General features: G+C 39.8%; 1 protein-coding gene across 8 annotated transcripts in view; it reads left to right on the plus strand.

Annotated features, from left to right (window-relative positions):
* The window catches only part of NRXN3 (neurexin 3), a 1,016,594-nt gene that overhangs the window by 960,489 nt on the left and 30,079 nt on the right, over positions 1-26,026 (plus strand). For 5 of the 8 annotated variants that reach the window (XM_009319413.1, XM_009319415.1, XM_009319418.1 and 2 more), the window contains one exon: positions 17,342-17,426. In XM_009319413.1, coding sequence (XP_009317688.1) covers positions 17,342-17,426 — 85 coding nt within the window. The remainder of the gene's footprint in view (positions 1-17,341; positions 17,427-26,026) is intronic. The other 3 variants (XM_009319416.1, XM_009319419.1, XM_009319417.1) reach the window with 1 other exon arrangement.

A 26,026-nucleotide genomic window follows, 5' to 3' on the forward strand; every position in this document is an offset into this window, starting at 1 on the left:
ACTGAGCTGTTATTCCCTTGTCTGCTGTACTAAATATATTGCTTGTTTGCCTAAACAGCAGTACTTGGAACAGGGTCTCTTTCATCCTGTTGATACTGCAGTATCTAAATAACAGGATCTTGATCTGATTAGAGGCTGTGGGTCATATCATTATTGTTAAAATTCAGGTAATAGCTGTTGTATCTTCACATATAAGCTGTATGTTCTCTGATAATGTGGAATTCAAAGAAATCTTTCCCCTGCAAATTTAAAAGCCTGTGTTTGAGTCAGTATCAGTATCTTTGCTGGTATTAAAGAGCCACTCAGCTTTCCTCAGAGTCTAAAAGAAGAAGGGGTGGCAGTGAAAAACGAGTAATGTTGAAAGTAGGAGACCAAAGCCCATGAGCTTCAGTAATACTGCAAGGGAGGGAGTGCCACACTAAAAGCAGGAAGGCTCTGACAGCTCTGGGCTGAAGGTGGGAACACTGAGTGGGAGACAGAGAGTAAAGTCTCACTTTAGCACTTTTTCTTTAGATCCTAGCTAGAAAGCAAATCGTAGCACAGGGAGAGAGGTAAGTGAAGTCTGTGAAAGGTATCTGTCTCCCTTCAAACTTGTCTATTTTACATTTATTCCATTCGTTCACTCCTGGTATATTTTTTCTTTCTTTTGTTTAAGTGGATGAGAAATTATATTTACTGTAAATCAATGGCAAGGCATGGAATTGTATAGAAGTTGTGTTTTAATTTATGTCCTTTACATTCACATGCTATACAGGATTTAAAGAAATTATGGCTGTAGAATATTATAGGTCATATGCTTTCAGGACAATGACTTCTCTTCCTTCTGCAAAGGTTTGCCTACTGGTATTCAGTTAGTCAAATCATGGATGGCCTGGCGTGAGTCAATAGCTTCTCTCCCAGGTTTCTGAAGACTGCATTTCACATAGAACCAGATTCTGTGGTTTGCTTGGGGCTGTGGTTTTTGTATTTATTTGTGCGCATTCTCTTTGTCCTTACTAACTTTAAACCAGAGCAGTTTCCTTAAAACTATTTCGCCACTGATCCCCAGTGGACAGTAGAGTCCACTCCAGAGTGAAATGTCACGATCACCTGAAATTATACAAATGGTTTGAGAAAAAGAGATTATTGTGGGCAAATATATGCCATAGTTTTTCCATTTTCAACTGTCTGTTGGGCTATAAAGTACAGCTGTGGTTTTCTATAAGTTCAGGGCTATTCTCATGTTCTAATTTGATTGAGGCAGCATTTTGACATTATATTTAATCCTGATTCGCTTTACAACATACTCGATATAAAGAACATTTACCAGCAAAAAGAGATAAGGAAACAGGTTGGAGCAGATTCTACAGCTTGGCCCCACTTCTGAAATGTATAGGTATACATCCCACATTTCTAATTTAAATATTGAGTCTTCTCTCTGTTGCTGATCTTGTGTGCATCAGTAGGATTGCTCCAGTCTATTTTGAATGATGCCACATTGCAGTGCATTGCTTCTGCCTCCTGACACCGTGAACCTGACAGGCATCCCTTGGGCTCACTCAGGTGCCTTCTGCCACATCGGAAAGGTGTCAGCTCGTTGGACTTAGAATGACTGAGAAATCCAGCATCCTCCCAAATGCTTTATCACTTCTTTGTAGATCCCACTGCCATATACAATTCAATGGATGGCATTCTGAAGCATCTCAAGAACCAATAAATTTCTCCTGTTATAGGGCCTTTAATTCAAAAATGTCAGAAACTGATGGCCATAACAGAAGAAATGCGTTATTGGGCACTGGTTTATGTATGTGCTTAACCACACTGAACATTGAAAATGAGTTTCTATGCTGACAAATGGCCAGATTTGGTTAATTTTGGACATGTGTTAACATTCAAGAAAGCAAAACAAATTTAGAAATTATTAGGAAAAAAAACCAAACTGAAAATATCGGTGCCACTGTGTAAATCTCTGTTGTGCTTTGCCTTCTGTGCTGCACTCAGTTTTGGCCATCAGCTCTCAAAAACCGATCTATGACAACTAAAAAAGCTGCAGAAGAGATTAGCAGGGATGATCAAGGGTATGCAGTGGTTTCCGCATGAGGAGAGGTTAAATAGGCTGGCATTCTTCAGGCTGAAAAATCAGTAACCAAATGGTGATAATAGAGGTCTCTAAAATCAAAATGGTGCAGAGAAATTGTGACTAGGAAATGACTGCTCACTGTTTCTCATGCAAGAAAGATTGAGGAGTGAAATAAAGCAGCAGTAGGCTGAGATCAAACAGGAGGAAATACTTTTACACAAAATGTGGAACTCACTGCCATACGATATTGTAGAAAAAAACATAAATAGATTTTGAAAGCTAATATGCCAGTTTGTGGTAGAACAGCCCGTTAAGAACTATGAAGTACAAAATCTATGCAGCATAAAGATGCAGGTATAACCACTTCCTAACTGATGCTTGCCACTCCAATTAGCATATGTGAGAGAAAAGTACTTCTGCCTGTTTCTCTTGTGTTTATCCTTTCTCTGTGAACAAGCATAAATAACTGGCTAACGCCAGAGGCAGGAATCAAGGCTTAGATGGAGTTTGAGCTAGCATGACTACACTTATGCTCTGTTTTTACATGTTCTTAATGCACAGTCATTATAAGTATATATTTGCATTTGGAGTACTTGCATCTGTGACTTCGTATGGACAGATACCAGACATACCTTCAGGCATTCTGAAGAGGCTGAAAAAGGCAAAAATGAAATATGATAAACATCACTAGATAAATCAAGAAGGAGGTAGTGAACCTCCAACTCTTTCTATAAAATTCACATTGTAGGAATTCCCTTCTAAATGGGAAGGCCTTTGTCTGTAAATTGCATCAATATTTCATTAATTAAATTCATTTTTCTTTCTGTCTTCCTTTTGTTTTGTTTAATTAGGATATAGTCATTTACAGCCAAACCTCTGTTCAGCTGCTATAAAATATTCATTTCCAGTTGCAGCTTGATAATGAAGCAGTATCCTGCAGCCCATTCAAACTGTTGCAAAGCAAGGCAAATCACCAAAGGGAAGGGAATAAATGCATTTTTTTAAAAAAAAACAATGGACTTAAACATGCTCAGTGCAAACTGGTTTCAGGCAAAGGGAAAGGCTGCCAGCTAAAAAGCAATTTATGTAATACATTGGCAAGGAGGTGGGAAGCCAGTGAATAGAACTTAATGAGTTGACAGCTGTCGAGAGCTCCATGGTGTCAAGATTGTAGCATTTGTTTCGATCATTTGCACATTGTGGGTAAGTGGGAGACTTGTGTACATGGGATATCCTGGGACCGGCCAGGCAATTTGTTCCACTACCTATGAGGTGCTGAGGTTCAAAGCCGCCCGGTAGAGAGGTTAAAGAGCATTTCTCTGCACCTGTTGGAAAAGCTGTGCTTTGTCTGAAAGCAAGGTTTGCTTTCTGATGGAATGAGTGCTGGTAGTCCACCGTGGCAGGGCTGTTTTTCTGAGAGTTGTTTGCCTTCGGTGATGAATGGCCGTTTATTTCTGTAGGTGTGCGCTGCAGGATTTCTCCACCGATCGGGAGAATTTGCAGGAAGTTCCTTTCCTTCTCATGCAGGAGTCCCAGTTTGTAGGACCGTGCAGTCATATCCAGTACTTTATCTCATTTCAGAAACATTCTAAAGAGAGTGGAGTATTTCTTAGGTCCCTCCTACCTCAGCCCCGCATAACACAGTCCATATGTGAGTTCCATTTTGACCGTGTGAGTCCTTCTGCTGACAAAATGTAAAAAATGGGATACAATCACGGTATCTTCCATCGATGCTTTACACAGCACTCTCCTCCAAGTATTTGCACAGCAGCTTATAAACATTTGCATCTTCACTATCTTAAAAATGAAGCCATGGTGTGCTGACAGGTTAACTGCCCTGTCAAGGGTCATTGCAAATCAGTGGCAGAGGTGTCCTGGCACTCGGCTCTTCTGTGTAACTCCACAGTTGCGTAAAATGGGAGATCAGACTAGGTGAAAATAATGGACCCTTCTGACCTTGAGATCTCTGAATCCAAAAAACCCCCATTGACTGCAATCTTTTTCTTGCAAATTCCTGACTTCAGTTATGGAAGCTATATGCCTACCAACAACTGTGGAGACAATTAAAGGATTCTTTAAAAACTATTTTGCCATCTGAAGCATTTCAGAGTAATACAGTGCTATACTCCAAAGTTCTGTCAACGTCGCTGCAGTGTCCCAGAGTACAAAAATGCACATGCTTTAATTTTGCATGCTGCTGCCAGTCAAAAGCCTGATATGGATATAACTGTGCCAACTTTTGTCAGCTTAGCTTGCAACACTCAGAGGTGGTGTAACTCTGCCGGCAAAAACCCTTCTTCTGTCAGCATCGCTGGATCTAACGGGAGCAGCTCTGCCAACTTGGATATGCCGGCATGGCTGTAATGCCAGTAAGCTTTCTAGTGTGCGTAGGGCCTAAGTCTGAAAATTAAGTGGTAAAAATGCCAGAAGGCACCACCTTTTAATGTCAGTGGCTTCTATGACTTGTTTCTGGATAGCACAAGTGAAGCTACAATAATGATACCATAGAGAAAGGAATTTTAAGGGAAAGTGAACTTGTTTCCTCCCAGGAGAGACTAGAGACATACCATCAATCCAAAGCTGTTGTTATAGCAAGGGAGCATCAAATTTTGTCTTAGAACAAGGATAGTTGGATTCTTTCTGCTTTTTTTAATTCTTGTTAAAAGGCTGAAACTAATGTAGCAAGAAACCTATGCACACACTTTTATCTGTCCGTCCAGGGACTGGAGTACTTCGGATATGGGGACAAATACCTCTTGCTACATTTTGGCTCCATCCTAGTCAAGCTGTCCTGTTTTATGCATTGCTAAGACTGAGGTTAAATTCTCTGTGGGCTAATACTTGGCTGTCCATAGTCTGGAAGGCCTGAGTATTTCTATATATTACTAAAGGCTTTTAGGAGGCATTGCATAAAATCAGGCATAGTTTCTTTTGTGATTTCCACTGTTGTCAACACTATAATTAGAATATATGAGAGAAAGACTTTCTCAGAGTGCTACCTTGAAATGATAAGTATCTCACTCAAATTCGTTACGCAGAAGCTTCTTCATTTCATACTGGTCATGAATTTCATGCTATCTTACAATCCTTACGAGAGGTTATTATGTCAAAAATGTTACATTACAACAAATCTGAGTTTAGAGGCAAGTTTACTGACAGTGGAGGAAGTATTCTCATGGATTTAGAGCTTCATGTCCTCTCCTTCTGACAATGTTCCTTTGGATACTTGTTTCCTAGCATCTCCTGGCTTTGGGCATGGAAATCTGAAGGACACAAGAGAAAAACCCTGTAGTACTTGATGCCTTGGTAGACAGAATTGCAGAGAAACAGAAAGCCTCTTCACTGGGTATGGGGTGGGGTTGGTTTTTTCCCTTTAAACAGGTAGAAGTATAGATGATCTCAGCATGTTCCCCGTGGTGTTTAAAGCTGCCTGAATTCCTTTGTCTAATTCTCTCGCTCGGTAAGTGCATTCCAGCTGAGCATCTATTGGGCCATTAAAGCTAACTTCGTTCCTTTTTTTCATTTTACACAAACACAAAAGATTGATTTGCCTTTACTACAGTTAATCAAACTCAAGAGAGAGCTAAATAAATAAGCAAGGAAAATGGCCTTCTTATCCATCACAGAGAGCAAATGTTCTGATTAGGCAGGGGCTGCAAAGAAACCCAGCAGGGATAAGTGTTCACCATGTTTGTTGTGCATGGGAGTCTGCCTACCCAATGACAGAATTTTCTTGCATGACAACCATTTGCACTTGATGTGGCATTTAAGTGAAGTTCAGTTCAAATTTAATGGGATCCCAGGAGGCATTGTTAGAATACTTGATGGACCAAGTATGTTTTTTAAGATGATGGGTATATGTTTGATGGGAGTATTTTGTAGATCTCTTTCCTTGTTTAAGTTAAAATTAGAGAAGAACGTGCAAACTTCTGTCTCTAACTTGCCTAAGTTTCCCCCCATGATTCCTGTTGGTGGTGGGACTGATTTGGGTTGTTTATTTATTTTTTTGTTGCCTGGTTTTTGCTAACATGTGGTGTGAAGTCAGATCCCTATCCCCCCAGTAAAGTTGTTAGTCTATTCACATATCAAAAAGAAAGAAAAAAGGCTAATGATAGAAAAGCATTATTTTTAAGCATCAGGTATTTGGCAGAGGTATTCCTGGATGGAATAATGTCTAGAACTGTTTAACATCATTTTTATTAGATTTGACCCTGATAATGTTAATATGTTAGTGTGTTAATAAGTTAATGGTAATATATACTCTCTGTTGTGTATACAGATGTTTCTCTACTAGCTGCTGACAATCATTTATATCCTATATTAAGAGAGGAAGGACTTGTGGTTAAGAGGCTGTCACTGCTCCTGGGAAATCTGTGTTCTACCAAAGCCACCTTTGTGACCTTCTTTGTGTTTATGAACTTTCTTATTGTTTATAGACTAAAACTATTTATGGCTTTCTTTTAGCAGGTATGCTGTGTATATGCTTATATATAGGTATTTAGTGGCCGTTTTCCTTTGCTAACTGTTCTGTATATATGTTATTCAGGGAGCAGTTGTAGGTGCTGATGTGTACCTAGTGGGCCAGGGTGTATTCTGCATCTATTTATTCTGCATTATATTAATTCTGCATTTAAATTTGTGTGGCAACCCCCTTCCCCTTGTGAGTTAATGTGTGAATTCTGTGAGTAGCAGTATTTAAATGCCATTTTCTAAGTGTGTGTTAATGTTTGGAGAGAAAGAGGAATATTTGTCTGGAAAGAGTAGTCTAGTACATTAATGCAAATATTCAAAGATAGATGTTTATCTTATTGGACTCAGAGGTACTTACAATAATTGCAGAAGTTGTTTTAAGGCACATTTATTCAGAGTGATTATGTTTATTGTTACTTTATGAATAACATACCCTGTCACATTAGATTTTAATGCCACGCTTTGGACGATAGAACAGGGTATTTTATCCTTTATGAATTTTACCATTACATACGCCAACTTTTTGTGGCCTATGTAATAATGAGTGGCAGAAATTGAGAGAAGCAGGGGAGGAGGCAAAGAACTCCCCAAGTTAAGAAAATGACTGTGATTGCTGTGCATCCCCTGGGGTTCGCTTACCAATCGTTTCCCATTTGATACTGGGAGGGATGCTGTGGGCTGGCATGGTGCTTCAGCTCTTGCAGATTGGGTGCGACCTATTAGGCCGTACTGTCACTTGCCATGAGTGATAAACACGTGAATGTGCTCAGATTTTCTCCAGTGAAAGATGTCTGCTGGGAGAAGGTCTCCAATATCTCTAATTTCTCATTAAGCCTCATTTGTAAGAGATTATGAGACCCCAGCACTAGGTACTATGGCAATAGGAGTACTGCTTTAAAAATAGCAACAGGACTTATCTGTGTTTATTAATGAACACAGAAATAGAAATGCCAGTTAAATTGTATATGTGACTGCCTTTTCGCTACATAGTAACCTTACTTTACAGATTTGTTGCTTTTAAGTCATGTGTGAGGGGGGAGTGCAACATGGTGTGCAGATTTTGGGGCTTAAGAGATTGTCATTAAAGCTACTGTGCTGTACTTAGTTATTTATTTCTTGCTCAGAATGATCCAATCCATAACAGAACAAAATCAAATACAATTCCCTCCCCTCCAAGGAAGAAAAGACAAGTTTAATAAAGATGTCCAGGAGAAAATGCCAGCAAATGACATATTGATTTCCAGCAAAGGAGCAAAGTGTAAATGAAAAATATTCTTCTGACACAGTTATTAAGTGCAAGCTAGCACGCAAAGAAAACCCATTTACTCTTACTAGAGGCTGAGTCTTCAAAGGGCAGCTGATTCATCTCAGATCATTTGAGTCTCTAACTTTCTGAAACATAGGCTTCCCTTTACTAAATATAAGGATTTTTCTTTACTTAGGCTTTGCTTTGGGAATGTAAAATGTTTACTAAAATTCTGATTGTATGCCAAGTAAGCTGAGAAGTTGTTTTCTCCCCTTTTTATAGCAGTATAAACAGAAGCATGAGGAAAGGAGGCAATTTTCCTGACGTCAGTGAGTTTATGACAATATCAGGAATATAAAATCAAGCAACATGAGGGCTCTGATTCAGTGTCCTTGGCAATTTGGGCTGGGGCAATATAAGAAGTTGCTGCTCCCCAGCAGTCTGCCCTGCCCTTCTGCTGGTGAAGTAGATAATGTGTTTTTTCTTCAGCAAGTGTAGTTCATAGCCCAGAAGATTAATAAAATTATTTCTGTGGCAGTTTAAGTTAATACATCAGACTGTGTGCATCAGGGACTAGGGTCCACACCAGCAGGATGCTGAATTCTGGCAACAGGCTGGCTTTTTCCTACATACCTCTGAAAATTTTTATTCAGCTTTTGCTTCCTGTGTCCTGCTTTAAGCAGATGCTGAGGAGAGGGGGAGGTTGAAGCCTGTGCCGCCCAGTGCATTTGGCTGGTTGTCAGTTCTTCTGAGAGGGGATCACGACACATGGGAAACCACTCTGAAACTATTTTCAGAGCATTTCCTGAAATAAATATGTCTTCCATTTGAAGACTCTTGGACAAGCATTGGGAAACAAAACTGTGTAAATTAATGTGATTTTCAAAAAGCCAAACTTCTGAGCAGTGCCTGAATTTCAGCAGTTTTGTCCTTCCAGCAGCTGTCACTGATTTCAGGGTGGGAGTTGTTGTGAGTTCAGCTGTAATGGCTTAATATTTAGGATTATGCTATTTAGTTAATTTAGTTAATGGCGGTACATGTAGTGTACCTTTCTTCTGGAGTTTTCACCAGCATCACCACCATCTGCATAACTGGGGTTACACTTAAAACAGAGGGCTGATGGTTTCTGCTTCAAATGACAAGTTGGTTTCACTAAGAAGTAAAAATATAATAGGGAAGGGGAACAAGCTGTATCAAAAGGACAGTATATAAAGGACACTCAGTGTGAAAATTCTTCTTGTGTGATTACTCTGAGAGGCACTATACTCAGATAATGACTTCAATGTATAGACACACAACTTTCGTCTTCAAGGTGCTTCTTTAGAAGCAGGCAAATGCATGTGGAAAGGAGCAGTAGGTTGATAAGGGTGGGGAAAAGAGTCTCCTCTCATGCCAAAGCTGTATCTTTTGTGTTTAAGCCAAGAAATTATATTTCACAGTCCAGTCCAAAACTCTTGCAAATCTCGAAGGTTACACTGAATAGTTTGGAAAAGACTTGCCAGTTGATCCTTTACCACATCAAGACGAAAGGAGCACTGTTCTATTGGGAAAGGAAAGAAACAGAAAAGCAAGTGACTCTGTGTGCATATGTAATCAATAAACAACCAATCTAGATTCCCAGAGATGAAATTTTATTTATTTATTTAGCTCCTAAATAGTATGTAATTTCTTCAGGCCAAGAAATAAATTGAAAGGATTTAGAAGGATTTGCTTATCAGCAGAACACCACGTAGCATTACATTCCTTCTGCTTTTGGGAAGGTACATTGAAGTTGGGTTAAGCTGCTGTGGTTCAGTACTTCTCTTTCCCCTGTCAGGGTGCCTTGACAACAGACAGATTAATCCTCCCCACTTCCCTTTCTCCCCTCTTTGCCCTCCCTTCCCTTTCTCTCTCTGCTCACACCCCTCACAACATCATCACCCTTCCCACTGCCAGCAGACGGAGACAAAAGTCAGAAACATTTTTCCCCATTGTCTTTGCACAGTTTAGGTGCAGAACAAAGTCCCTGAAATGTGGCATCAAACCTGGTCAAGAAAAGTCAGGCTTTACAGTCTTAGTGAACTATTGATTCTATTGAGACAGGCTTTTGGTTTTCAAAGGACTAATTCAGCTTTCAAGGCTCTTTTTAAACATGACTGCCCATGACTCTGGATTGACACACAATTGGGGGATTATTTTTTGCTTTCTCTTACTTAACTGGCCAGTTACTTAATCTCTTGTCTGCCCTAGTAATGGACAAATAGCTGATTTTGTTAAGGGGTAGCTCTCTCATGATCCCTACTTAACGATATAATTTGACAACAAATCAGCTTTTATGTCTAGCCAGGAACACACAGCCAGGAAATGCACTTTTTCTGGGCTACTGTTGAAGGGTACATGCCTGCTGGTTACCTACCAGCTCCCAGCCAGTCAGGGTCCTGGGAACACAAGGATGGATTTGTTCCCATGGTCTGGACAGATCTACAACAGTGATATCTTCTTGCTCCGAGTACAACTAGCTGAAAGGCTGTGCTGGATAGCTTTACCGCCTGCTTTGTAATGACAGAGAGAAATGCATAATGATGTGAGTATATTACATAGTGACGAAGAGGATGCAAATACCAAATTGATTTAGAGTTAATTAGATTGGACTGAAGATAGATGGGGCGGGTTCTTCCCCACTAGGGCATATACACTAATGGTATTCACACCTGAATGGCTTGGGCAACTGCTTAATCTCAGTACTGGTGGTTTCTGGTATTTCTTTGGGGAGACTTCTCCATAGTTAATAAAGATCACTATTGAGATTTGTCTTGCTGAAAGTCATCCTAAATTTTTTTTGGCTTAATTTTATCCACTACTTTTTTGAAGCGCCCTAAATAGTTCATCTTCCTTCCTGATGTTTACTACACCCTTGTGACACCTGTAGACATTTATCATACCTTTAGTCCTTGTTAAGTCAAGCTCTGATGTTTAGTTTTGCTAAGCCTGTCTTATTCATACATCTCTCCATTTCTTTCATCTTTTCAGTGGCTCTTCTCTGAATCGCCTCCAATTACTCATAAATCTTTTGGCATTGAATTGTCCAAAACTAAACATAATGAGCTATGCTCTCTTGCTGTAAATTGTTGTAGCCTGGTTGAAATCAATGCCAATTTAAACCAACAGAGGATTTGGCCCTCTTGTTTTTGTATTCACCTCAAATGAGCTATATGAAGAAAAATTAACACGTTCTTTGATGCATTGCCTCTGCAGAGGCAGTCACAACCTCAGCACCAGTATGTGGGGGTCCAAAGGGCATATTTTTGTGGCTGTGTCTGTGCTGTGATAAGAAAATACAAGTTGTACTATCCAGTACTAATGAGTTGGAGAGTATTAATACCCTTCCAGCATTCTCCTTAAAAGTTTATACAGTCCCAAATTGCAGCTTCTTTTATAATACCTCATTATGATTTTCACAACATTTCTAATATTTTCCCATTTGTATGCAGGTTCTTTCTATCTGTATGTAGTAGCTTGGATTTGGCCAGGCTGAGTCTCTCAGGTCTGCTATACTGTAATGAACTCCAGGGTATTTTGCAAATAAAGATTAAATAGAAAGTGAGAAACAAATATAAGGTGTAGAAAGGACAGATGAAGGTTTCCCATTTAATTGGAATAGTGTGAGCAGAATACAAGTTCTTTAAAAAGCCCAGTTATCAAAGTACAAAAGGTTGAGGTATTCAAGCTAGAAATGACACCTAATGAGACAGACACTTCCTCTGCTATCTTCTTTTGGCAAGGCAGCAAATGTCTTGAGCCTGTTCTTTGCCAAGAAACATCTTGGTTTCTGGAAGACAGAACAGCATCACTAACATTTTGCCATTCTGGGGGAGCATTTGTACTGTATGCTGTTATGCATGGAAGTCAGTACATTGTACATATTCCATAATAAATTTGAGATATTTAGAAAATACAGCAGTATGGGAGCAGTGGAGGGAGTCAAATGGTTGGATTTAAGAAAAGTTTGTTGAGTTTCAGCTCTGTACATTTTAGGTGTGAAAGGCAAATGCACTGCTCAGATTAATACAACTGTATTTCTCCACTGTTGGGAAGATATTTGTGCCTGGCATTTTGTGGTGGTCATATTTCAAGAAGGATTGTAAATTGTGGTTCCTTGGTGGCAAAGAGATTTACACTTCTCTTGCAACAAAGCATTAAGTGTTGCTTTCAAATAACGGTGTTGAATTGGAAGTAATGTGTTCAGTGTGCAGAAGAGTTTCAAGCAAAAGGCAAGTAGGAAAACTGAATCCTACTTTACTGAGTGAAGCAACTGCCAAGTATGTTCTTCTGGAGGAATTTGTCTGGGGTTTGAATTTATGGGTCCTTGTCTTTTCTGTCCCACTAGAAGTGAGAACTCCATCATTCTTGGGTGTGTTATTTATAATTTCATAAAGCTGTTCTGTGACAGGACTTATTTTACCCAGCATGCTTAATCTTTCTCAGATAATGGTGCACCCAAAGAGCAAGGTGTCAAAAAAACTTTGCGGTGGGAAAAGGAAGATTCAGCACCTGTCATTTTGTGTAGAACAAAGGAGCAAAGGTTGTGGATCTGACACATAAATTAGGGCTTTGAGTGTTTGGAAGGATTGGACAGGAATGGAGTCATCCTGAGCAGCTCTTGCCACACCATCTCAACTCTCCTTGTGCTTTACATCCCACACCAGTACGTACAGGGTAATAAACAAAGATGTGGAACCATCACCGTGGCAAGATTGAAGAGGCCTTTAGAGTGAATAATTAGGAGGAGGTGATTACAGAACTAATAATTCATGGAAAGGAATGGGGAGCCAATTCAGTGAAATTGAAAGAATTTGAAGGTAAATATGCCCATAAATCCTCCAGGGTGGACTCAGATTTTAGCACTTTCTCCTACCCTGGTTTTATTCCAAGGCAATTTCATTAAACACTAGAGAGAGGGAGAGAAAAAATAATAATATAAATGCCATAAAAAATATTTCAGAGGAAGGAATAAAAAGGGTTCCTGCCAGAGAGAGATTTTATTGAAAGTTATTATAATACCTATCTTTAGTTTTATGGCCTTTAATACAGGGCCAAGTAATTTCAAAGCTGGGATTCTTTAAAAATGAAATACATATTTTAAAATAGTATAGTATGAATTATTATTTTTAATATAGAATTTAGCTAATATATGGAATAGAAAAATATTTCCTCTCCCATGTTCTTACCAATGAAAACACAAACATTGTTTCCATCATAGCATACAGAGAAGTTTCATTACTATCATGTTGCCTGTACATAAGAATGTTTAGCATTTACCATCTCTAGATCATTGGGCAGACACTAAAGAATTAATTCATTTACCTCCCCAATGGGGGAGCCCCATTTCAAAAATGGGGAAAGGAAATCAGAAACGGAATAGCTGGTTTTGCTTACTGCCTCACAGTGAGATGTTTCTGATGAGAAGAAATGATGGTGAAGAGATTTCTGGTGTCGCTGCTCACTAGCCTCTCCTGTCTTGGAGAAGGCTAGTGAGCTTGTGGAAGCAGCAAGTTTAATAATCATCCAGTGAAAATTGTCAGCTCCAGGAGGGTTTTGAAAGGTACAGGTTCTAGTTATAAGAAGTTACGGTCTTCTGGAGGTTTCCTCGACTCTGTCTCTGTGGTCAGGAATTTGCTGCTGTTTCTCACTGAAATAGCTTTATTCCTCTGGGATAATTCACATGTTGGTATCTGAGTGGAAGGTGCATGGAAAACCAATATGTGATGGAACTAGAAAATCAGTGATGAGTTGTGATGGAAAGTGCTGAGATTAAAAATACAAGATAGGAAATGGCAAGACAGATTAGTGTACTTATCTTTTCTGTGGTTTCTAGAGATCTTGTTAATGACCTTGACTTAAGTCTAACACCACTTCTGGAGGTTTTTCTCTTTTTCTAACCCTCATTTTTATACATACAAAATCAGCAGCATGGGATAAACAGCAATCACAGAGCAAGAAAAACTGGAATATCAGGGGAAATAGCATGCAGTGGACATGGGGAGAAAAGGACAGAGATTAATTTATAGAATCAAGTGTGGAACCAGTCATGAAAAAGTGCAGATACAGGTCAGAGTTGGCAGGGTTGGCGAGTACTGCACATCACACATTTGCATTTTGTCTGAGTCTGGCTGACTGTGCCCTTTTCCGCTCAGAACCAAGACAAGCTGCATGAGGATTTTGTAGAACGAAATCTAGAACATGTGTCTAAGAGTGCAGCATAAATATGTTGCATGTGCTGTCCTTAAGCTGCTTATTAGATGGGAAATTGATCAAGAAGATAAACAAGGGCCAGGCTTCATGACTTTTTATCTCCTGCTCAGAACTCATTTTGGCTTCAAAATTCTTCATCCCCCAATGTTCAGGATCTGTCACGCACAAGAGTGGCTGGGAGGCCACAGAGGCTTACCTCGCCCAGCGCCCTGCTGCTGGCCCTGGCCATGCATGGGGCCTTGTGGAGAGAGTCCTGAACAGGACAATGCAAATAGTGATACTTCTTTGGTCTTCAGTGTCTATGGCACAGGAACTTCCCAAGCTAGGTATGGGGTATTTAATAGCTCTGAATGGATGTTTTTACCTTTAATTTGGCCGTCACTTCCAAAATGCATCTAAACCTTTATTACCTACCAGTATCCTGTTGCAAGGAGTTCCCCAGTTTAAAAAAAAAAACAAAAAAAACCAAAAAAACCCAACAACACTGTGTAAATAAATATCACCTGTCATGCTACCTTTCTGGTTTCATATGATGCCCATAATAAGCAAGAGGGGAAAAAAAGAGTTATAAAGGAACTCCTTATTCTTTACAAATACTGAATCACATTGTCAATTCAATTGAATCTGATTCCAAGTTAATGTTGCATGAAGCCCTTTGATATGAGCAAGTGGGTAAGTGGATAGGTATAGCAGTTGTAAGTGACAACCACACATTGTTATAATTTTTATGTTTATTTCCTACTTGAAGTAAACCATCACTATTCTTCTGTGAGACCCTGTGTGTGAATTGTCAGATCTTCAACTAGGAGCAAAATCCACATGCTCTAAATTCAACCTGGAAATCAAAACCAATTGCCAGGGTCTTAGCACTGTCTGAGGAAGGTCTTCTAGTAGTGATGGATGATTTATTCTTTATTCATAGTGCTATCCTTAACACTCTTTTACAGATGCTTTAGACAACTGTCTAAAATCTCTAGTTTCACTAGCTACATTTCACCTACTTAAATTTTTTGCAGTATAGTTTTGTTGACTTACTGTGCTAAATTACTTTACAGTGGTACAATTAAAAACTAATATCTTTCTACCCAGGGACAGCTGCATTTCACTGTTGGAGGATATGATCACTGTTTGTATAAGTTATAAAGTGATTTGGTATCCTTCGGGATAAATAATGCTTTATAAAATATATGTGACGGGACCAGAAGAATTGTAGAAAGTAAATTTATATTTTGTGCATTCCTCCTTTCTTGACCTCTCACTGAACAGACAAACTTTTAAAGACATTTTGTTTTAAGAGAGAAGTCACCAGGATTTCAACAGTGTTCTTCTGTTTTCTATGACTGAACGAAGATGCTAAAAAACTGACCTTAGCATGTAAGGCAGGAAATTGCTTTGTACGTGTTCCCTCCAGTTCCTTTTAATCTTGCCTCCCCATTGAGGCAAGGTTATGAAAGTATTTAATGAAAGTATTTAAGCATGGGACTACTGCAAGATTGCATCCTACAAAACATTGCCAAATGGTAATACCAGGGTAAGGCTGAGTAACACATATGATAGGGATTCCCTTACTTCATGGCTGTTTTTTTACAGATACTCTATTTTTAGAATTTTTATTTACAGTCGACCGATCCTATTTTTCTTTCTTGGCTCACTCTAAGCCACTGAAATGAAGAGTGAAGGAACGTCAGGTTCAATCTGATCTTTCTGAATGACTACTCAGTTCTGTTTTTTTCCTTAGCTCAAATACAAACAGAGAGGGGGAGAGCAAGGACCTTCTGGCAGGGGACAGAGGGACTTGCTAGCGCTAGGACCACAGGAGGCTAAAGAAAAAGGCTGAGACCTCAGAACACTTATGCTAAGAGAGGAGAGAACATGCAGCATGTTGGAGACGGCCATAGCAGACATAGGAATGTAAAGGAGACCTTATTTAAAGCTGGAGAGTCTTTTTCAGGAATAAGGTTTTGGAAGGCTTGTCATGATGTGAGATTCCCAGGAATATTCACCTGAAGTACTAAAGTACAGTGTACTTCAGTACACTGAAGTACAGCCACCCTGCTCCTGAGGAGCTGAGATTTCAGCAATGCTTCCTGCCTGGTGAGGAACATTTTAGTTGGTTTGTTTCAGGAGTCATCCCACTGATCCTACTGCTCAGCAGAATAGGCAGCTCTCTGCAAGGAAAAGTTGTTAAGGGAGACAATTTCAGCAGAAGCCATGGTCTGAGCCAGTGCTGCGCTGCTGAGCTGGGGTAATTTTGTACTGTGTGCAGGAACGTTACAACCTGTGTCCAGAGGCTGCCACAGACTCTCCCTAATGGTCTGCATTACTAATTCAACTAATTGCAGCAATTACAGGCAGGAGATGCTGCTGGGAAGAGACACCAGTACACTTCTCTCTAACATGCTGCAGTACATGCTGCTCATTAATTAGACCAGCAGCAAAAAGAAAAAAAAAAAAAAAAGAAAATATCACCAGCTCGAAATGCAAAGGAATGTGCTGAAACCTGTGAGGGCCGTGAACAGTCACAGTTTGGTTTAAGCCTTTCAGAACCAGACTTTCCAGCCTGTCAGTCCAGTCACAGCCACGTTCTTGTTCACTTGGCAAGCAAGCAGGTGAGGTTGCGTGAATGACACATGCAGCAGTTCTTCACCGTGCAACAAATGGGTTGCACACATATTTACTATCTGGGTAAATACAAAGGATTCCCAGCCCAAGAGGTGCATTAGCAGAGCAGGAATTACCTTTACCTCAGTGATGCGTCTAGCAACACAGCAAAGTGTACAGGTAGCTGCCTGGGTGATGCATATTGTCTGAGTCTATCTTGTATGTTTTTCTTGCAGAAAGCATGTTCAGCCTGAACGTGCCTCATATGGTAAGTCTTTCAGTAGGTGCCTTCTGGCTGGCCCTACGTGGTATTGGTATTTATCGAGGAGCCCAGCATGTTCCAACCGGACACACCTACTTTGGCTGTCGGAGGATGGTTTGCCAGCCAAGCAGGTGTCGTAGCCTGCTGTACTTGTTGTGTTCAATAGCACAGTGCGATCCGCCTGCTAACCTAAGCAGCCTGGCAGGCACACCGCACTTGTGCACACCTGAAATATTCAACAGCACAGGATAAGCACTATTCCTCTGACAGGGGACTCCAGCTTCATGGAGGGCACAAATTCACAGGCATATCTGGAATGCTTGGTACAAGTTAAATATTTTAAAAGTTATAATTCTGAAATATTTTTTTTTCTAGGATACTTGGCTGCCTCTTAACAGCCTCTTGACTTGCAAGTATCTTATATTTTCTTTCCTCTGTTCTTTTTCCTTTGTTCCTTTCCTTCACGTGCCAGACAACAGATGATATCGTTTCATCAGCTGAATGTTCCAGTGATGATGAAGATTTCATTGACTGTGAGCCCAGTACAGGTAAGTCAGGTCAGTCTTGTTTTGCTTGCTTTCTGATTTCATTTGCAAAAAAGCAATGCATACATATATTTATATGTGTGTGAATGTATACATATATAATTGTATATGTATATATATGTGTGTGTATATGTGTATATATATACACTTATGTATATATACACTGTATATAAAATAAAAATTATACAGCCAAGCATCAGATCCCATGGACATGGCAACAGCAAAACGCAGATGTGTAGTCATTATTTGGTCAATATAAAGTTGTTTGCATGGAAAGCCAAACTTTCTGAAAGTGATCCCAGCTAATTAATGGTTCACATGTTTGTAGCAGTTACTTCACTGACATAGTGGGAAAGCAAAAATATCAATGTGGCATGTGACGAATTATAAAAATTTATGAAGTGGGGAGGGCGAATGTTTGAAAACCAGAAGATAAACAAAAGTGAAGCAATAATGGGTTATTAGCATTGTTTAATCTTTGTTAATTGCTCTGAAGATGGACTGTAAAAGGATACATTTGTCCATGGGATTTTGAATACAGTTAACATGGTAATGTACTTATACTAATTTTGTTTCCTGTGAGCCCAAAGACATTGGGGAGCACCAAAACATAGTTCTAACATAACAAAATTAGTCGTAATTCTTGCCCTGTTATCTGCAGTGATGCTTCAAAATGTATCCATTAAAGAGTCAGAAGGACTGGCCATGTGGAACTGACTCAACTTCTCCCTTTCAGATACATTTTGATAAATTGATGGCTTTTCTTTCTGGTGAGATATATGATGTGATATCCAGCAGGCAACTGCAGTCTATTTTATTTCTTACAGGCTTTTTCAAGTCTTCTTTTTTGAGGCTTGCCATGAGTTAAGCATTTCTATAATAGAGAACAGACATCATCGAATTTCTGTGTACATTTAAAAGAAAAAGAGGAAGTTTGGTTAGAATTTTTTGTCCTTAAAAGTGAAACATATAAACAGTTTAGGGTTTTTTTTTGTTTTGCTTTGTTTTGTTTGGTTTTTGCTTTGGTTTTTTGGGGATTATTTTTTTTTTTCTTTTAAAAAATCCCAAGAAAGCATTATAAATGTTCTGTTTCTAGTTTCCTGAAGCCGTTTGATTAATACAATAATAACATTAAAATTCACCCAAGGCTAGTGCTTTCATATTTCTTTTCAGTTCGTCATGCTGTACCTGCATTTTTTGGTAGAACTTGGTCCTGCAGTAACCTGAGATTGGCGTTGCCTTGTAGCTGGGAACTTCCACCCGTACTCTTGACTTCCCTGTGGTGGTAGGGAAGGCAGTGACACAACAACTGATGCTAACAGATAGCTCAGCCTACTCCCATCTCTTTTTTCACAGATTTATATGAGTTTTTCAACTCCCCACCTGGCAGAAATGCAGTCTAAATAATACTAGATTGTGAAGCATAAACAGTGTGGGTACTGGGATTTTAAATAAAGGTAGTAATGAAATGCCAGCACAGTGATTATCATGCAAGTGAGACATGAGATTAATAGGACCATGCTAAAAGGACTAATACACCATGACTGATATGCAAGTGAATGGATAGGAATCATTTCATTAAAGCTTCGCTAACATTTCAAGACTTCATTTTGTTTTTTATTCTGATTGCCAAGTATTTCAATTAAAGGAGGAAACGAGATCTTTATCAGACTCCTTCTCTTGTACATTATTGTCATTTATGTTTCAATGCAGGAATCACAATTACTTCAATGGGTAGAAATTGTAATAACAATGTTTTCAGCTTGTGCTGCCAGTGGAAAAATCGAAGTTTGAGGATATATTTGGTAAAACAGGATGTTTAGCATGAAATTTCAGACTGCTTTAGAGCAACATTTCCAGACTAAAAATAACTCTCTCCTGACACAGTTAGAAATCTAATGCTACAAACAGGTACAAACTGGATTTGTAAAAATTACTTGCCTTTGAAAACCCTGCTATGCATTACAGTCAGCAGCTGTAAGTGCCCACAGACATTTGAATATCTGCTGTGTAAAATAATATGATTCGCTGTAAATCTGCTGAAGGTACTCTCCTAAACTACTAGACATTCTTGAAAATTTCACCCAGTATCTTTTGTTGCACCTTACTCGTCCTCCAGGATGGTGATCCGCATGAGCCACTGAAATCTGAATCTTTTCTTCTGAATTACTGTGGCATTGAGAATAAAAGTTAGCCTGATCATATGTTAAAAAAGTCTCCCAGATGGTCCTTACTGATGACATTTACACTTCCAGATTTGAGTTTTCCTGCTCTCCGAGGCGCTGGTGTACAAAGTCACCAGAAGGAGGAGGATGTGCAGGTCCTTTTTACCTCCAAAAGCATAAACTTAGCTCATTTCATCATAATAAGAAGGAAAAGTAGCAGGTTTATGGTGCTCCTCATTCAGGTTTCTTTGTCTATCTTATTGTCTCCATTCCCAGTGCATCCAGGGAAGGTAGAACGGTGTCTGCAATACAGACAGTATCAAAGCACTCACACAGCCCATTCTGCTCTGGAGCACTAAAGCAATCTGAGCCGGCTTATCAAAATCCAGTGGTGCTGGCTTGGCTGAGCAGATATGTTTGCCTTTACACTTCACCAGCCAAGTCAGGATTCCAGCCATACACCAAGATCTGGTACTTAAATATATACATGATGGAAAGAAAAGATCCGGATTAACTTGCTTGTATTTTCTAGTGTATAGGTTTGGACTTTTTTAAATTTAATTTTTTGTTTTTAATTGGGCCCATTTGAAGTTGCTTCATCCTGTTCTGTTGGCAGGTCAGTGTATTTTACACTGCCTTCTGGCTTGCCTGATCCCTTTTGCAGCAAATTGAAAACTAAACAGCCTAACCCAGCACAGGCTCCTTTTTGTTGCTCTGATAATGTGTAGCTTTTAAAGCTCTTGAGTTTCTGCCAAACATCAGGACTTAGCTTTCCATCACCCTCAGTGCCATGGTCCAGTAATGCAAAGGTTACTGGACTCACTGCTACAGCTGTGAGATATGATATAGATCACTATGAACCTGCTGTGCAATAACCAAGACAAGGGCAGCAGAGAATGTTGCCGGGCAAATCAAAAGCTTTCAGATTTCATATGGGTCAGAATCAAATCCCAAGATCTAAATATATTACTTTGGTCTTGGTCCTGGATTAGAGGCAGTACCCTACAGAGTCCTTTTGAAGACTTTGGTTTTGGTGTACTCAAAGATAGTTCAAAAGACAGAAAATTATGTCCTCTGTGAGGCTAAATATTGTATGAGAACCATTTGCAAGGTCTTATTGCCACTTAATTCTGATTTTCTGTTGAATCCAAGACCTGAATCTCAGTGAGCATACGATCTGCATCTGGATACTTACATCTCTTTAAAAGAAGATGGTGTAAAGGCAGTTTCCTCACTCTGCTCCCTTCAGGATTTTCCTGGCTAGCTTGAGACACTCGCTGTAGCAGGCTGGCTACCACTCTGTACCCCTATTCCAAAAGTGATTTCTGTTGGGATTTCTGTAGATCCCCTTGTTTAGAAGCTAAGAGCTGTCACAGGACCTGTCCTGACCGAGGTAGCCTGCAGGCATCCCCCGTAGACACATATGCATGAGGAATTATTTTAACAAGCAGTGGCAATGACAGCTGTGAATCCAAAACCCATCTGTATTTTACATAATGAAAAAAAAGCCATTGCAGGTTCAGGGATAAAAAAATACTTGCTATTCATCTTACTGCAGACAAGCCTAGATACCCTTAGATCTCTAGATCTCCCAGAATGGCTTACTGTAAATGATACAAAGGGCATAAAACTGTTCATCTGCCCTGAAGAAACATTTACTTACAGTTGAGAGCAGTCCCTCTCTTATCACTAAGTATGGAAATGTCGCTTGTCCCAGTACAGGTTCAAAAACCTTCTGGTTTCTGCGCCAGAAACGCGAGGCTTTTCTCTGGTATGAGTACAGGACTCTCTTCTGGCCTGTTCCGGGGAGATCTGGGGCTCAAATATTCAAGTTCCTCAAAGCTGAAGCCAGGGTCCTGAGCCTGTGCGTTTGAACACAGCCCTCTGGTGGAGTTTGGTCACTCAGCTGCACTGAGAGAATGAAAGATTTGTTAGGGAAATATCTTTACTCCTAACTAGGAAGCACTGAGCCATCGTGAAGAAAGCAAGCGTTTATCTCTTCCCAGTCAAATGAGGAGCACCCCTACAATCTGATCTTATTGAGACTTCAAAGCCTTGAGGATTATAGTTATGCTTTCCTGACAGCAGCTGCTGCTGTCTCCTCAGACTATTGCCTTTGTTCCCGTTAAGTGTGTCCATTAGTGCAGTGCTCTGGCACCAGGCAGGCTGGATGCTGGTGGCTGGGCAGCTGATTGGGATCGTAGCCCAAGCTGCTCATTGCACTAGTCAAAACAGTAAGACCCAAACACTCACCGGTTAGCCTGAATCCCATAATGCAACCTCTTGAAATGGTCTGTAGGGCTTAATCCTAGCTCCCTGGCTTGACACAGCCCGTGTTTCTTCCCTGGTGCAGTTGCCAGCTCTCCCTTCCTATCAGCCCAACAATTTCCTAGGTGTTTTTTTCCCAGAGAAATTTATTCTGTGTTTCCCAAAAGGCTTCATATTCCATAAGGTTGGCATTGTGTAATCAGACTGGTAAGCCTTTCACATGAGGGACCGGAGACAGCAATAGAGATGCCAAAATCTACAGTTCTTTGTACTGGAAGTTACACAGTGCTTTGTAGCATTGTGTAATGCTACAAAGGAGACATGTGTCTTACTGGTGTGGTGTCTGTATCTATAATTTACTGGTCTGTACTCATCCACTTCAGGCTCCTGATTTATGGGCTAGGACAATCAAGCTTGCACCCATGTAAGCTGGGTGGAAGCTACCTTCAGGCTGCCCGAGTCAGAGATTTTTTTGCAGAAAACAAGCAGAATCTCTCTTCCAAGAGCCTACAATCAGCCAGCACAGTACAAAAAGCAGTATGCTGGAAGTGAAGAAACCTTGACTGAAGAAACCAAGAGAACTGCTGATTGGGCTCTTGTCCTCCATGAACTACATCAACCTTCTTGAAGTACCCAGGGAATTTTCTTTGCTCTCCTCAGAGAAACATCCCCCACAAATCCAGTTGCCCTCAGTCTCTCCCTCTGTCAAGCAGGAGTTTTGCTCTGTTTCTCATGCTGTGAACAAGAAGTGGCCTTTAAAGTTGGGCGTGTGCCTCAGAGTACACGGAGAAGTAGGCTTCCCATCTCACAGGCTGAATACCATACAGACCTGAAGGAGGGGGATTGATCCGTGGCACTTCCCAGGAAATAATAGCATCACTTGTTTGATGGAATTTCCTAGCTACAGTCTTATGGCCAAAACCAAACCAAACAAACAAGTTTTACTAATCAATCATGCAGATGACTTACAGGAACTTTTGTTTTCTTTTTTTATATTAGGAATTTATACTGAGTTTGGTTTTCAGCATATTGGTCTTTTCTCTTATGTAAGCTCCAAAGGCGCCACCCCTGAGGATATTTTATCTATATATGCGCTATCTATACAGTGTGCATATATATCTATATGTGTATATGCTAAAGTAATAAATGACCAATATCAGCAGTAGCCCCTATCATCCAATCACATGTTTACACAGAAATTCATGCCTTCATCTAACCCTGGCATCCGCTGGCGTGGACAGATGCATGATATTGTTATTTCTTGGTGAACAAAGCACGTTAATTTCTTTTTTGTTAGAGTTTTTTCTTTCTTCCTTTTATTTATTTCTTTACTTTTAATTGATAGTTTCATTTACCAATTAGCCTTGGGGTAGGGTGGGGCAGGGAGAATAAAAAAATTATACAGGTATATCCATCGATATGTACACACATACTCCGTGTATATATAGATAGATATACACATTGTATATATTTGAAGAACATTTTCTGTCGTTTCACCTCATCTTGTGCCGCATGAATTTTTGGTGATTGATATTTTAGTTTCTTTTATATTTCTTTCCCTTCTTTTTTTTTGGCTCGTAATGGTGCCATACTGCTATTTTTTAATTTTTAAAATCATTGCTGTACTTTTCAATTTATATTTTTGGAGTTCTTCCAACAAATAATGGTTTAATCATCTCAAGAAAGAGATATAGATCTGCAAACCAATAAAGGCAACAAAATCTTTTCTTGCCATCCTTAAGAAATCCACATTTTCAGACATCCCAAGAAAGTTGTGTGCAAAAGAATGAAGGTTCTTATCCCTCCTTTCTTTTTATTTTCTCTGCTCCCTACCTTTTTTAAACTTCTGCAAAGTCTCTATCCTGTCTTTTCCCTTTTCCCCTTTTTTTCAATTGAGTTCAGAGAAAAAACACCCAGAAGGAAAAAAAGACTCCCCTTTACCCCTGCGTTCTCCCAGGAACAATTCTTCCAACAAAGAAAGCCCTACAAACCGCAGATGGCATAAAAAGAATTTTATTGCAATGCAGAGTATCTGTCATATCTTTATTTCTGAGTCAGTGCAAGATCATTTTTGTGGCATGCTGTAGTTTAGCTGATTTAACTAACCATGGCCTTCATTAACCGGTGCATGGGCTGTGATGACGCCATCTTGTGTTTCATCAGAGCTACGCATTCAGGCTAACCGAGCAAGTCCGTAGTGTATGATTTGGGGGGATATCGTTTCAATTTTAATTTTTAGTTGTATTATAATTTCTTCTTTTTGGAAGAGTTATGCCAGTACCATCGGCTGCTTCTGGCAGCCTCAGCGTTATATATCTACTTTATTTTATGGGTTTTTTTGCTCTTTTTTATTTCTCAGTAGCAATCTTATGTCTTGTCTGTGTCCATCTGTCTTGTCAGTGTGTCTTGGAGTCCATTGGTCCGGTGTTGTTATGTGATTCTGTTCTCTGTTCGTAAGCTGGTGTTCAGCTCCCTGCCGCTCTGTCGTCCCTCTTCCCCTCCCCTCCTTCTCTCCCCACCTGCCCAAGGGGGGTCCACAAAGGGGCACCAAGCTTTGAATGACGTTCTGAGTGTCACCTCGAGGCTTCAGGCTGGAAGTTGCAAGGTGTCTGTGCAGCTTCTTAAGAAAGACAAAGTTCGCAGCTGGAAAGTTTTCAAACTGTGTTATCATTTCACTCCTAGAAATGGTTTACTGGCATAATGCTAAAATGAATTCTTATACAGATTTTTAGGAGATTTGTATGTGCACGCTGACAGAGTAAGAACAACTGTTATTTGTGCTGTAGGTGCCAAGAAACGCTACACAGGGTGCAGGCTGTATGTTAAATGGAAAGTATGTAGGCCCTTTTATGAAAGGCAGTCTTGGGAGGGGATATCACTGTGCACGTGCAACTGAAATGATGTCTGTGTGAATGTATTTCTAAAATGCACAGTTCACAGTTCATTTGTAGTTAGGAGACAAAAATGTAGGATGTACTTAAGATTTTAAGAATGGTGCATCTTCGCTCTATGGGGTCAGTCTTCTGTCTGTCACTATGTGATGTCTACTGATACTGGTAAAAACTGTCTTGCTGATGTTTACTTGTATAACTTGAACACAATTGTGGAAATGCATCTGGAGTGTCTTCTGCCATATGCATCATAAATGTGCAATAATGCTTAAGGCAGAAGAAAACAAGCGGAGTTTTCAGGTGTCTGCTTAGACTTTAAACGCTATTTAGAAAAAACATCCTTTGGCTTGTACAGTGGCGCATTCCCCAGTATCCTTAATTCCGTTCCAACTGAATGAACTAGCCATGTTAGTGGCACTGAAGGCCTCAGTGCATTAGGATACATCGGATGGCATCAGTGGATCAGCTCAAGTTAGTGGAGGAAGAGGCAGCCAGTTTCTGTGCAGATAATGTTCAGGACATCACAAAAAGCATGCCTTTAGCCTAGCTAAAATCCCAGTTGTTTTGCAGAAATTAGTTTGTTCTGCAGGGAAGATGAGATGATGAAATCTCATCATCTTGTGAACTTTCCTCACAAGAGCACAATATAAGGCTTACCTGTTTAAGCAAAGAGTTACGAGAAGAGGGAAGTGATGGGATATGTTCAGATCTCCAACATGGAATTATTTAATTTAATTATTTCATTTAATTTATCCAAGATGTGGTTCCTGTATTTGCAGGGGGATAAAAAGAAGATAGCTTTTCTTTTGCCGATAAGAACCAATGATCTTATGCTCAGTTCAGTTTTCTTAATTCATGTGTGATCTGAGAAACATTACTGAGTGCTATCAATTATAGCAAAACCAAATCAATATTTAAAGCATTCTCAGTTTAGATTTTAGATCTCTGTGTGTTTTTCACAACTATTAATTCCTATCAGATCTAAAGCTTTTTCTTGGGAATTGTGTAAATAAAGCAACTGCTTATAAAATTATAATATGATCAACAAGCTCATGGTTTTGTGTAATACTGCCCTCTGTCAGATAGACCAGAACAGTCCTGTTATGAGGCTAACAGCAAAAGAAAAAAATTTTTTAGCTCGAGTGGCAGGTGTTACTGGAGCAGAACAATTGGAGTTTTAGCCCCCTGCATCATGAAGTTCAGGGTAACCTTCATATTGGAGTACTGTGATGAGTAAATCAAGTGTCCAGTCGCCAGGATGGTAACCTCCAGGCTGTGGCAGAGCTGC

Source organism: Pygoscelis adeliae, unplaced genomic scaffold (assembly GCF_000699105.1).
Source record: "Pygoscelis adeliae isolate BGI_AS28 unplaced genomic scaffold, ASM69910v1 Scaffold71, whole genome shotgun sequence".
NCBI lineage: Eukaryota > Metazoa > Chordata > Aves > Sphenisciformes > Spheniscidae > Pygoscelis > Pygoscelis adeliae.